The sequence below is a fragment of the Labrus bergylta genome, chromosome 16 (assembly GCF_963930695.1).
Source record: "Labrus bergylta chromosome 16, fLabBer1.1, whole genome shotgun sequence".
In the NCBI taxonomy this organism is placed as follows: Eukaryota; Metazoa; Chordata; class Actinopteri; order Labriformes; family Labridae; genus Labrus; species Labrus bergylta.
The window spans coordinates 11670711-11683504 of record NC_089210.1 but is presented as its reverse complement, the minus strand read 5'-3'; the positions used below and the strand labels follow the sequence as shown (position 1 = coordinate 11683504).

Sequence of the window (12794 nt, the reverse complement as noted above, 5' to 3'; positions counted from 1 at the left end):
AACTATAAGAGAAACCAATCATGGATGAATTGAGGAGTGGTCTCAAAAATCACATCATTACAGAGAATAAATAAAGTTCTTAGACCGTTCATTAGATGAAGATTAATCGATTATTGTTATTGGCACCACTAAATATATTTGTAGACATCTGTGAAATCCATGAATTTTCTGACTGGCTTCAGCATATTCTTTACCAGCTGATTAAGTTATGCAGAATGTTTCCTATCATGTAGTTAATTTAATAAGCAGATTTACAGTGCAAACACTTTTCAAGGTCTTCATTAGCCTTACTTAATGATTATCGGTGCACAGTTCAGGCCTCTATAGACAGTAGCTACAAAGGACCTTGTGTTTGTAAAAACGGGGAGCCAGACAGTAATTAGAGAACTAGTTTTCATTTCAGATAATGCAGAAAAAGTCATTAACATTTCTCATCCTGAAAGCACTCAAAAGCATTCTGTCTGGTGTCTAGAAAATGACTTTACTCAAACTTTTTATGGCTAGTAGAACTGAGAATGTGAGCTCCTCAAATACAGATTTGTTGTTTTACTTTGTCTTATTTGGTAATTAGTATAAATATATTTGGGTTTGTGCTGCTGGTTAAATAAAACAACATGAATGTTACATCGAACTCTGTATATGATACAATAATGAAAAATATATAGCCATAATATTTATGAAATGCCTTTGCCAGAGGGATTCATTCATGTAGCACCAAGCTGCATAAATCATTTTTCATTTAGCCATTGAAGAATCCAGAGCTCTGCTTGCTTCTGTGCAGTCTGCAGGTTTCTTCTCTTACACCTTCGTCTCCCTCTGACCCACTTGTTAAACATCCCTTAAAATATAAACCTTGCACTTGCCTGCTTCCTCCAAATCCATTAAAGCACAACCAATTCACTTTTCCTTCTCACCTCTCGAGTCTCCATCACACACTGGATGCACCATGCATATGATGAAACCCAACTTCTCTGAGTTTAAAGTAAAAGTCCTGTAGGTTACTGTGGGGAAAATCAAATCAAATCAAATCAACTTTATTTATATAGCACTTTAAACACAACATTGATTGATCCAAAGTGCTGAACATTGCAGAAACAAAGCATTAAAAAGTAACAGACAAGAATAACAACATTTAAAGAACATTTAAAGCAATTGAGTAAAAATATGTTTTTAAGGCGAGTTTTAAAAACACCAATAGTGGGAGAGAGACGGATGTCTGGGGGCAAAGAGTTTCATAGTTTTGCTCCTGCAATAGAAAAGGCCCAAAAAGAAGAAACACACATTTCTTTTCGAGAATATGGTTCAGGATTTGGCTGAGGAGGCACAGAATATTATTATCTCCATATGTATATAGTCGTTGTGGGTGGGTTGGCAAACGCTTGGTGTCACAGGCTGAATTTCCCTACAAGAATAAATAAACTGCTGAGAGCATTGGAGACGTATGACTCTAAAAGTAAAAAGTTGAGAATGTAGCTCATTGAGATGCACAACAGATCTGAGCAATTGACATTATTAAGACTTAAGGAAAAAAGACATTTAGTAAAAGAAAAAAAAACGATTTATTATATAAGCCTATATTCCCTATTTTTCCTACAGGTTTATTCAGTCTGTGGAGCAGCTTCCCCTGATTGAGAATTATTTTTTTATGCAAAATTTAAAACCAATACGCCATTTGGTCCTTCAGGAAAACACATTGAAAGACCAAATGGTGTTGGATTGCTTCACTAGAAGTTGCTTTTTTTTTTTCTTGCTGTATCTTTTTCTCTGTGCAGGTGATTTCTCCTTGTCTGTGTGTCTTGTCTTATCTCTCAGTGCCTACCGCAGAGTCTCTTTTTTTCAACCATCAGGTTAATGCTCTCTTGACTGTACTCTCTATCGTGACAATGCAGCCCAGGCCTCATTGGCTGGGCTCACAGATCTTATCAACTTTGATTGCAGGCCTCCCGTTGTCGTTTATGTGCTTTATCATTTCTTGGCCCAACATGATGTACCCTTTTTTCCTTGAAGCTCTGGGTCTTTGTAGTTGCAATCTAGCCTGCTGCAGACTCAAAACTTGCTGACTGACATAGCGATGTGATAAAGCGTTCTCCAGGAACCCACCCTATCAAGGCTCTTTTATGTCGCTTTAAATGGTGCTGGCATTGCGTGGGCTTGCACAGATTGTTTTGGCTGTCAGGGTTATTGTCTGCGAGCTTATGTGGAAATGCATTGGCTGTGAATGTCGAAAGTAAAGATGAATAACCTGTTCCTATTTTCTTTTCTTACTTTTCTGCCCACAACTTTTACTCCCGCTGTTTTCAAGATGAGGTCTCTGAATACAGCTTTGAAAAGTACATCCACAAACTGCAATGTGGAAAGTTTTTTTTTGGTTACCAAAACAGCTTTACAAAAAAGATTGAAAGAGTTCATATTTTTTGGCAGTTGTCTGCAAGCAATTAACTTGTTTACCTTCTTTTTCTTCCTTAAATTGATGCCAATGTTAGTCACGTGTATCTGATGCAGGGTTTCTTTCTCTTTTCAGATTTATGTTTGTTCAGAGTCAGCATAGCCCACTCAGCCTCTCACCGCCGTTGTGAATGCTCAGTCGCAATAATAAGCCATAGTACATGGGCCCAGCTTTTCCATCTATTGTAATGGGGCCCTTGAGTCAGGTCCTTGTTAGCTGATGCACAATAAGCTCCAGCCTAATGAAGTGTAAACCAGAGATCTGGGAGGCTGCGAGGGGGCCAGATGAATATGGCCAGTGGCCTCGGTGCGCAGCGGAGAGCTCAATGCTAATGCTATTAGCCAGGAGGTCAGTCCATTTTGCCTCACCCCTGCTCAGTTTATCAGCACTTCATAATGTAGTTGATGTAAGGGCATGGTGTTAAAAACAGCAAATCACACTCGAGCGCGATATCTCTCCAAGAATGAATAGAGTGGGAAATGGGTTTTACAACGAGTTTGATTGCAGCTGTGTTTGAGAGATTCCCAGACCTCCTGCCCCGAACAGGCTTCCTCTGTGTAAAGGCCGTCCACTGGAACACATCACAGCTCTGTTTGACTTCAGTCTGGCCAGCTTTCTGTCTCTTTCTCTGCATTCATTAACAGTCCATTTGTTGCTCCTGCCCGGAGGAGCTTCCCTCTGCTGCTCCTCTGCTCAGCTCATCCAAATGCTGCTTGATGAGACTTAAAGCACAGACGGTCCACTTTATCAGATATGTTGTGTGTCAGCACCTTTTCTGATTTCAGTTGTAGACTTTCTTATACATTATATACGTTATATAAATTATACTTTTTTGATACTCATCAACTAGAATTGTTTCTACCTGTGTCAAGTCTTAAGTTTATACAGTTAATACTCTTTAAGGTCAGACATAAATATCGGTCTATCATTTTTCTATCAACATTATCTGTGAAGTTTTTCCTGTGAATATGCATGAAATAGGTTATACCATTCTTAAGGTTATTGTGTGACAGTATTAGTATTCATAGCCCACCATTTCCTTACACGTTTACCCTTTTGAATACATTATAATGCATATTTAATGCATTGACTACTTGTGATTCAGAGAAAGAGCCATCATTTCATGATAGCTCTTTTCTGATGCCCATGTTTTGGTGTTCTGGTGTGTTTACCTGCACGTCCTTGCACAAACACATAAATTAACCCTTTTTTGCATGTTTTGTCTTCCAGCCCACGGCAGGGCCTGTTTTCCTAAGCAAGGTAACCTACACGGCAAATGGCAACTTGCTCTTCTATCATCCTTTGAGTTTTTTCATCACATGTATTTTTTTTTTGTGTAACCATATCGTCTCCTCCCAGCTGTCTCCCTTCCCTTTTTATGCTTTCCACCTCGGGCCGTGTTGTCTGTCAGTTAAAAGCTCTGATTTAAAGGCCAGGGGCTGTCAGAGGCCCTCCTTAAAACTGGACAGCAGAATAAGAAACCTTTAGACAAGAGACAGTGAGAATATGTAAGGCCAAGCAGTGGGTGTGAAGAGATGGAGGGAAAGCTCAGATAGATGGACAGGAGCTGGTGTGAAACAGCCGGAACAAGGACAAATATGAAAGAAGTTTTCCTTCATGTTCTCCATCGGACTTTCAATCACCTCAATTTTCTGGATTCTATTTTTTTCTTTCTGTTTCCTTAGGAAAACAATGAAAGCCACTTAAAATGACAAGAAGGTATACCGCAACGGAATATCCAGCAAGGCAAATTCAGCCGGAGCCACTACCTTTGATCTATTGCAAAAGCATTTGACTTTTCTCGTTTTTCTTCCCTTCAGAACTTGAAATCAATAATTCTGCAGGGAACCACTCCGTCCTGGTGGCAAATAGTCTAACATCCCATTCCTTTTCTTCCTCTTTCTCCCTCCCTCCCTCTCTCTGTACTGTCCTCTCTGTGCCTCATTTTTGCCACTCTCATTCTTTCTGCTCCATTTGTTTCCACCTGTGTGCGCCTGCTCTGTGTGTTTGTGCGCCTCCACCCTGAAATCTTTCTGCATGCCTGTGTGGGTGGTGATTCACATCTTTCATGCAAACTTTCCTACCCTTCCTTCCTTCTCCCCTTTTTCCCTTCCTTCCTTTCCTCCTTCCTCTTCCCTCAGATCCCGAGCGGGGTGGCAGTCACATGATCTCGACTGATGACTTGGAGTATCCACGGGAATATCGGACACTTGGGAACACCGCTCGTCGCTTCTCCAATGTCGGCCTGGTGCACACGTCAGAGCACCGCCATGGCGTCAGCGCTGCACAGAGCCTGGAGGCCCTGACAAACCTGCACAAGGCTGACATGGAACGCAAGAGGGATGCCTTCATGGATCACCTGAAGAGCAAGTACCAGCAGCAGCAACAGCTGCAGCATCCGCACCACAGCCCACACCACAACCCCCCTTCACCCTCTCCCTCCCACGCCAGCATGAGGGGTTCATCAGATCGAGCTGCACGGGAACAGGTACGCAGTTCACAATCCCTTCAGGGTTTCTCCCCTTTGAAAAGAATAGAGTGCTGCAGCAATGATGTATTTCTGAAGGCCGACCCAGAAGTAAGCATCGCACCGGTTGCATCTCTGGTTCTTTGTTTTTTTTTTTCTAAAAATAAGCTCTGTGGCAACAAAAGAAAAATATCTGAGACTGCTTTCATAATTTCTGAAGTGTAAACGCATCAGCGGAAGTAAAATTCTAATGTTAGACTATGAATAAACTACACCACTGTCCACTGACTTTAACGTCACCATCACTAAGCTTCTCGGCCAGCGTGATGACGTTGAACGCTACCAACAAACTCTGTAGTCCTTGTTAGCCAGTTAGCATCTGTTGTAAGATGTGAAAAAGAAATTCACAAGAAAGTGCTGCACTTCCAGATGTATTTTATGTCATACTTTATATGCAATAAAAGAATGGTTGAATCTCTTCAGCGTGTGTTTACCACAGACCTTGTTTTGAACATCTTACCGAAAAACAAATTGATAAATCCCATCGACTTCAAGACGATGGAAGCGGAAGTGATTACATTTAAAGTACTCATTACTGCAGCTTTCTATTTTCTCGGTTTATATATCCCTCTTACGTCTTTGTCCAATACAGTTTATGTATTCACTCATGAAACACTCAATTTGGCTGTACTGTAAGCACATTTTGGATATAAAATTAGCTGAAAAGTTTAATTTGACCATTTTGGTGATGGAAAACTGTTGGCAAGGGCCATCACATATACACAAAGAACAGAATGGTTTGTATGGACAGGAAAAGAAATAGCTCCTTGTCAAAAAGCAGCCAGAGAAAAAGCAGCACAAGGCTGCATGTCACACTTATTGGAATAATGGAGGGAGACCCAATTTAATAACAAAGGGTTTATTGAATCTGGGTTATGGAGGTTGTCTTTAAACTGTCACAGAAAGACTGCCATTTGTGTTTCTGCTGCCAGAGAACCTGCAGAACTTTGACATAGTGGGGGAGACTGTTTAGGTATGGCAGGAAATCACATGTTTAGTGCAGTTAATGTTTTTCCCTGAATCTCTGGGAGTGATATTTCTCTTTTGCTCTTTTCCAACATTTTATCTCCCCTTCGATCGTTGAGTTTATACTTTGAACAGTTCCGCAGCCTCAGAAGTTTTCTATTGCTGGTTCTTATCTCACTGAGTCCAACACACATGCACAAGCTGTACCGTATACAAACAAACATGCATAGTGTGAGCACTACTAATATGTGTGGGTTTAAAATGAGCGTAACTTGAGGGTAGTGATTTCACAAAAGCACAGCAGAGAATGAATGGGAGATGGAAAGAGAGAGAGAGAGCGAGAGAGAGAGAAAGAGAGAGAGCAGCAAGCGAGGGTGGGCGGGTGAAACACAGGTGGAGTCCATTGTTTCCGTGGCAACCTCTCCCATAAATGGCAAGTAGGGATATCGCATTGCAAAGGTCAGATTGTGTAGAGAAGGAGGAATTGTACAATAATGAAGACAGAGTGGAGAGAGGAACCAAATGTGAGGGGAAGACAGTTAAAAAAAAATAGAAGAAGCAGCCCTGTGAGTGGAGGGATTCTGAAGTGACAGGGCATTTTCACTGCACAGAGGGAGGAAGCAGCAGAGCCCAGGATCTCTTGTCATCTCGTGGATTGTACAAATCGTGGACAGCGAGGGAAGGGGGAGGGAGGATTGGGGGGGAGAGGAGGAGCCGGAGAGGAGCGCAGCAGCCAGTCAAACAGCCCTCCGCTCAATTAGCCAGCACCAGCAGGAGCCAGCCACCCATCTGCGAAGGAGTTAATCGGCTGGTGTTGTAATGAATTAAATAAAGAGTATCCGCCGCATGTGCTACTGGAGAGCGAGACGGAGAGAAAGAGAGAAAGAGAGAGAGAGAGAGAGGGGGGAGATTAAGTAAGTGAGTGGGAGGGAGGGTAGGTGAAGCCGAGGGAGGGAGAGACGGGCAAAAACGCGATGAGGACTTGCTGCACCTGACGGACAGCCGGGGATGACAGGAGAGGTGGACAGGCACAGGTGCACTGCAGGTGAGAAGGGGCTGCAAGCTGTAAGCTGGAGGCTGTTTTAGGGAGGTATACGCGTGTGGGGGGGAGAGGGTTGTTCCAGCTGGGATTAGATTCCACGCTGTGTTGTGTTTGTTGTGGTTGTTGTGGTGACGGTGTGCATATGTTCAGCAGGCTAGACGGAGGCTGAGTGGACGATTCTGTACACAGGGCTCACTGTGTGACTGTTTGGGGTGGGTGTTGGGTTGTTGTGCCGAATTGTGCATGTGTTTTCTAAATAGCAGAGGGAGAAAGGTAAAGAGGGCTGCGGTAACGTCAAGACACTAAACAGGACTGGAGGAGGATTGAGGAGGAGAGCGTAAGAATGATTGAGAACTGGATGGTGGGGGTGCAGAAGGGATGACGACATGAGAAAGAGACGGGGCTGGAGGAGGGGTGATGCGAGTGCAGGCTGCTTTAAATGCAGGTCAGGTAATGCAGCTCTTCTGTGCGAGGCTACGTCCTTCGCTCGGCAGCTCCAGTGAGTGCACATACAGGGCTGTGGGTTAAAAATGTACACATCAGTGTCTTTACTTAGCAGTCAGGAAAGCATTAAGCCCTTCAGCCTCAAGATTAATCTGCCGTCTGAAACATAGAGCAGTAACACCTTCTCCTCGGGGGCTCACAGCACATTTAAATGAACACGAGGTTAAAAAAAAAATACAAGATGTACGTTTGAGCTAAGCTCAGTCAAGAGTTTCATCTGTCACCTGAGATTACGGCTGAATGAGTTAGTGTGACAGTGCTTGAGAGTAGGTCTGTCTTGAGTATGATTTCTGCTCTGGACAAATGTGTGGGTTGATGGAGAACTGTCGAGGGATAATAAGCTTACTCAAGTTTGCTTTCGCACTCTCGCCGAGCTGTTTGCAACTCAAAGTCCAGGCTGACTGCAGGCTCATCCGCAGCTGTCAGCAGAGCAACGGTTAAAACAAACACGAGGCGGCCGAGAGTGAATGTGTGTTTACCTGAGAAGCGTGAGTGAGCCAGCCTCATTAAAGCAACAAACAGAGACAGACGCACAAGACCACAAATCACTTCTGAACCATTATTAGCCAGCCCTCACACTCACTTAGCTTGGAGGGAAAATGAAATCATTAACATTGCCGGAACATGTGAACCAACAGTTATTTATGACACATCAGCTGTGCCCCTCATATAACAGGCTGTCAAGGACAACGCTTTACTGGCTGACGACACAAAAAATGAATGACTGACACATGATGAGGGGTTCAAGGCCAACACAATTTCAACCTGAAACACCTCGTGTGTTATCTTTTCCCTGAAAGTGACCCACTTTAGGTATGACCTCTCACCCCAGAGCCTAAGTTTCCTGAAACAATCCTTAGAATCAAAGATGTTGTATAATATTCAGATCTGTCACTGTCTTGCAAAAGAAATTGATTACTTTTAAGTAAAACAAACTGTCTAGACTATGTGTTCATGCCGTTAAAGGGAAATATAGACGTTTTTAAAGTTGTTTAATTTGTTTCTTGGTAACTCGTACTGCAGAGTTAAATCCTTCAGACTATACATTGATATACATGGTTTTCCCTGGACGCTGCACAATATGGGATTTAAAAAAAAAAAACTAGCCAGGAGACATAGATTCTCCTCAGTGAAACATCAAAGAGTTGTCTTTAATAATAATTGCTTTGACATACTGTATGTTGGTAGAAAATCTTATGCTATGGGGAAAAGCAAGCGTGGGCTGAGATTAGGCTCCATATCGTTTTTCAGGGTCCCACTTGTCTCCGTTCCAGCATGGCGAGGCACTCTCAGATAAATACACTGTTTTATTTTTTCAGCATTTCAAAATTATACAGATCACACAATCCCTTCTCCCTCAGCCGACATGATGTGGTGTTCAGAATAACACACACTGAAATGCCTTGGAAAGCGTCTCCTTTTTAGAATGAAGATTTTAATGTTCCATGTTTGGCATCAGATAATTCAGCTCTGGTTTCTTGTTAAAGTTTGTAGTGTTGTTATGGCCTTTGATTCCAACACCTGCTATTATTATGCCACAATTAAGGCCACTTGCATATGATTTCTTTACTTATATTACTAGTGTGTGTTAGTTGAGGCAGACAAAACTCGATCTACATTGATTTCACACTTGACATGCGTCATTCTCCACATTCACCTGACAACACCCCCCTTCCAACTAGTGCTCTATTCAAGCTGCAAGATTTCCAGTCTCCCACTGCCCTTTCATTTCCAGCTCTGACCCGCAGTCCTGTACTCTTGCTCAGCTCTACCACCACCCCATAATCCGCTCGGAGGCTCCTACTGTGGGTTTAAGATTTCATCCCATCACTCCTCAAATATCTGCATGTAAAATAAAACTACGAGGAGATGAGGTCGGAGCCTTGACAGCAAACACAAACTATGTTCTGCTGCTGCAATGAATATTTTAACCAAATGCAAACATGAGTTGTGTGACTGAAATAAGCTTATATCACAAGTGAAATTCAGGTACCACTAGGCAGGTATGTAGTATTGGCCTTTTCACACTGCCAAAATGACAGAGTTTACCTAAAATTAATTAATTACAATTAATAAGAAGTCCTTGTTTTTTTAGTGCTCTGTAGATGTAATGTAAGCTCTGGTCCAATGATGCAACGCAAAAAGGAAAGGAGCTCACAGCTGGAAAGACAAAAATATATTCTACAATTACTTAACCAAGCCATATATGAAAAGCAAAACACTGATGACACTTCATATTGTATCATAAACAAGCAAGGAGATGCACAGCAATACAAAGAGAAAGGAAGGAAAAAAACTAGAGCGCAAGAGAAGAGCTTAGCGCAGAAAGAGACTGTCAGAGACATTTGGCATCAAGGCCAAACGAGGGAACATTATGTGAAAGTTTGGATTACAATAAAGTAGTCAACAGATGAAAATGCTCACTCTGATGCTTGGGTTTACTGAAATGATCCTGGCTATTTGTTGTGACAGTAGTAAAATGAAAGGCTGATAATGAGAAAACCACCAGCTATCATCAATCAAAACTTCCCTGGCACCTTTTTTTCCCTCCCTGTGCCAGGAGAGTAATGGGGGTACCTTGCAGAGACTGAACGGGCTGAAAACTGCCTGCAGATAAGAATGAGACCTAGAATAAGAGTTTGGATTAGAATTAAAATTCATGAACTCGCCTCCATCTTTTTTAATTTTCTTTGTCATTTTGAGGTATTTCTGGGCCATCAGTGCCTTGGCCTGGATTTGACTCTGGGGTAATTATGATTAAATGGAAAGCTCACATCCTGAGGCCTCAGCCGACATATGAGCATCTTTCTCATAAATGGCAGAGCATCAGGAATGGTAAATGGATTTATGAACTATCCAGCATGGGCTGGTGAAAACACACAGGTGAGCTGGCAAGGTTGAGTTAAAAGATTCAGGCTGGTGGATAGCGAGCGAGAAGGAGACAGAGCTATTGCTTGCCTGTGGTGGAGAGGTCTGGGAGAAAGGCCAACGTTGGAAAACAGAGTGGGCCCTTGTTTTGATTTGATTTTGCTCTTTTCATTTCCTTCCCAACAGTGCAATCTTATTTCAGGTGCGTTGTAAACCGACGCCTGCAAAACCGACGCCTGCAAAACCGCCTCCCCCTGCATTAACACCAATCAAACCTAATGATCGTGGTTGAGATGGTCGTATTAGATGAAGCTGTCAACAATATTAATGGGTTTCATAAATAGCCTGTCAGAAAATAAACAAATTACACGGAAACAATTTCGGAAATGCAACTGATGATGCTTCTTTAGGACAAAGGCATTGTATTCTGGTGACAAAGGCCTGCAGCCAGACTCTATCTCCTCTCCTGTCTAGCTTTTTTTTTATGCACCATTTGGTTAATAGTGTTTTGTTTCTGTCGGAGAACGTCAGCCCTTATGGGAGAAGGATTTTACTAACTTTTTTTTCTTTTTCCCTCTCTTTTCCTCTTTTGTCCCTCATGAACTCCACAGCAACAGCCAAACTACTGGAGCTTTAAGGTCAGTGCTGTGTGTCCCTGTATCTTTTGTCTGTCTGTGTGTGTGTCTGTGTGTGTGTGTGTGTGTGTGTGTGTGTGTGTGTGTGTGTGTGTGTGTGTGTGTGTGTGTGTGTGTCTGTGTGTGTGTGTGTGTGTTTGTACTTCACGTCAGACTCCTCGAGCATCGCCAGCCAATCTCCTTGGTCCTCTGGCTCATGCGACACCCTGCTCACTTGGCATCTCTAAGCTCTCCGGGCAGTGTGTGTGTGTGTGTGTCTGTGTATGTGTGTATTCGTGTGTATCAGGGCGGAGGTTGTGCAGAGGCAGAGGTGAGTGGGTTTGGCGACAGCTTAAACTTCTCCAGCTCCATTTAATCTGCAGAAGACGATTCTCTCTGGATTTATGATACCTCAGTCAGCTAGCATTAATGGCTAGAAGCCATGTGACCCTGTTGAAGTATGACTCAGACTGACTGAGACATTAAGAAGACATTACAGACGTGCCGCTGAGGCATTACAGAAATAATGCTCTGACATTAGCTCAGTGGCTTGAGTCACGGCTGGACTGCTGACTGTGTTTTATCCACAGGTTGCAGAAAGGAATCATGGGATGTGAATACCTGAGAAAGCCAGCATCGAGACATATTGAAAGGTTATGTCACTTATGCTAAATTTTAAGTGATGAGTAATTTGCTAGCTGTGCATCGTAATGAGTATAACTTCATAGTGTTTCATTAGACCTTGCAGCGAAGTGTGCTATCAAAACAGAGCAAATTAAAAATAAATTGACGTGTGTGTGTGTGCGCAAATGTGTGTGTGTGTGTGTGTGTGTGAGAGTATGAGGGAAGTGCCCAGGGCTTATCTACAATGTAGTCCAGTCTGAGACCCTGCTCACAATATCATTTGGACGGGTTGGAAAATGTCACTGAATATCAACAACCATTTGCCCTGACCCGCGGCGAAGGCTAAGCAATTTATCCCTCACCCTTACAAGGACTTTAACCTCTAACAACAGTAATATGAAACAGAATTTAGAGCCCTGTCTGTCACATCAATCTGTTACACAACACAACTATTTCAACTCTGCCAGACTTTCAGGGGGCTTGAAATTGTTGGTATGTGAGCATAAAAAAAAAAGGTTTAAAAACCCCAAAAATCCAAGTCTGATGTTTCTGAAAAAAAAAGTGTTTTAAACACAACTAAAAGGTGCAAAAGTTTAGTAATGGCAGAGCTACAAATAATGTTTATTTTCCTTGTCGATTAATCAGCTGGTTTAAAACTGTACAGAAATGATCGACTCCAACTGACCTCTCAAAACTTAAAGCTTTCCTTTGTTCAATTATCAAACAGTAAAATAAACATATCCACTTCTGGAAACTGGAATCAGAAAATGAAAGGTGTAACCGCAAGGTTGACTGAAATTTTTTTTTTGTAAATCAAAAGAAATTGCTGTTTACTGGTTACTTGTTTCGATTCAAAGGATCTCTGTCACGTCTCATCTTGCTGCTCTAAAGACCGTGTTACTTCTGTTTCTTTTCACTTTTTGTAACAGAGCAAATTGTTGTCGTGTTAATCGCTGTAGTTGCTTTGCAGCAGTCAAGTGAGGCAGCTTAATCACTGAACAGAGAGAGTTGCGAGGAGCTGCTGGGGTAATAAATGTAGAATGAAAACCCTAAATGGTCCACGCGGCTGCAGATCTAAAGCTATTTGCTTTCAACACACTCTCTTTTGTTGACACCTTTTATGTCTGCTTGAGAGTCTGCGGATTCTACCTGCCAGCTAATAAAAACACTAAATCAAACTATTAGCATTGCACTACACAAGTC

The 12794-nt window shown here is 42.4% G+C and overlaps 1 protein-coding gene across 9 annotated transcripts in view; it reads left to right on the top strand.

Annotated features, from left to right (window-relative positions):
- srcin1a (SRC kinase signaling inhibitor 1a) overlaps positions 1-12794 on the top strand; it is a 94584-nt gene that overhangs the window by 52574 nt on the left and 29216 nt on the right. For 8 of the 9 annotated variants that reach the window (XM_065964279.1, XM_065964287.1, XM_065964280.1 and 5 more), the window contains exons 2-4: positions 3677-3706; positions 4588-4934; positions 10965-10991. In XM_065964279.1, coding sequence (XP_065820351.1) covers positions 3677-3706; positions 4588-4934; positions 10965-10991 — 404 coding nt within the window. The other variant, XM_065964285.1, reaches the window with a different exon arrangement.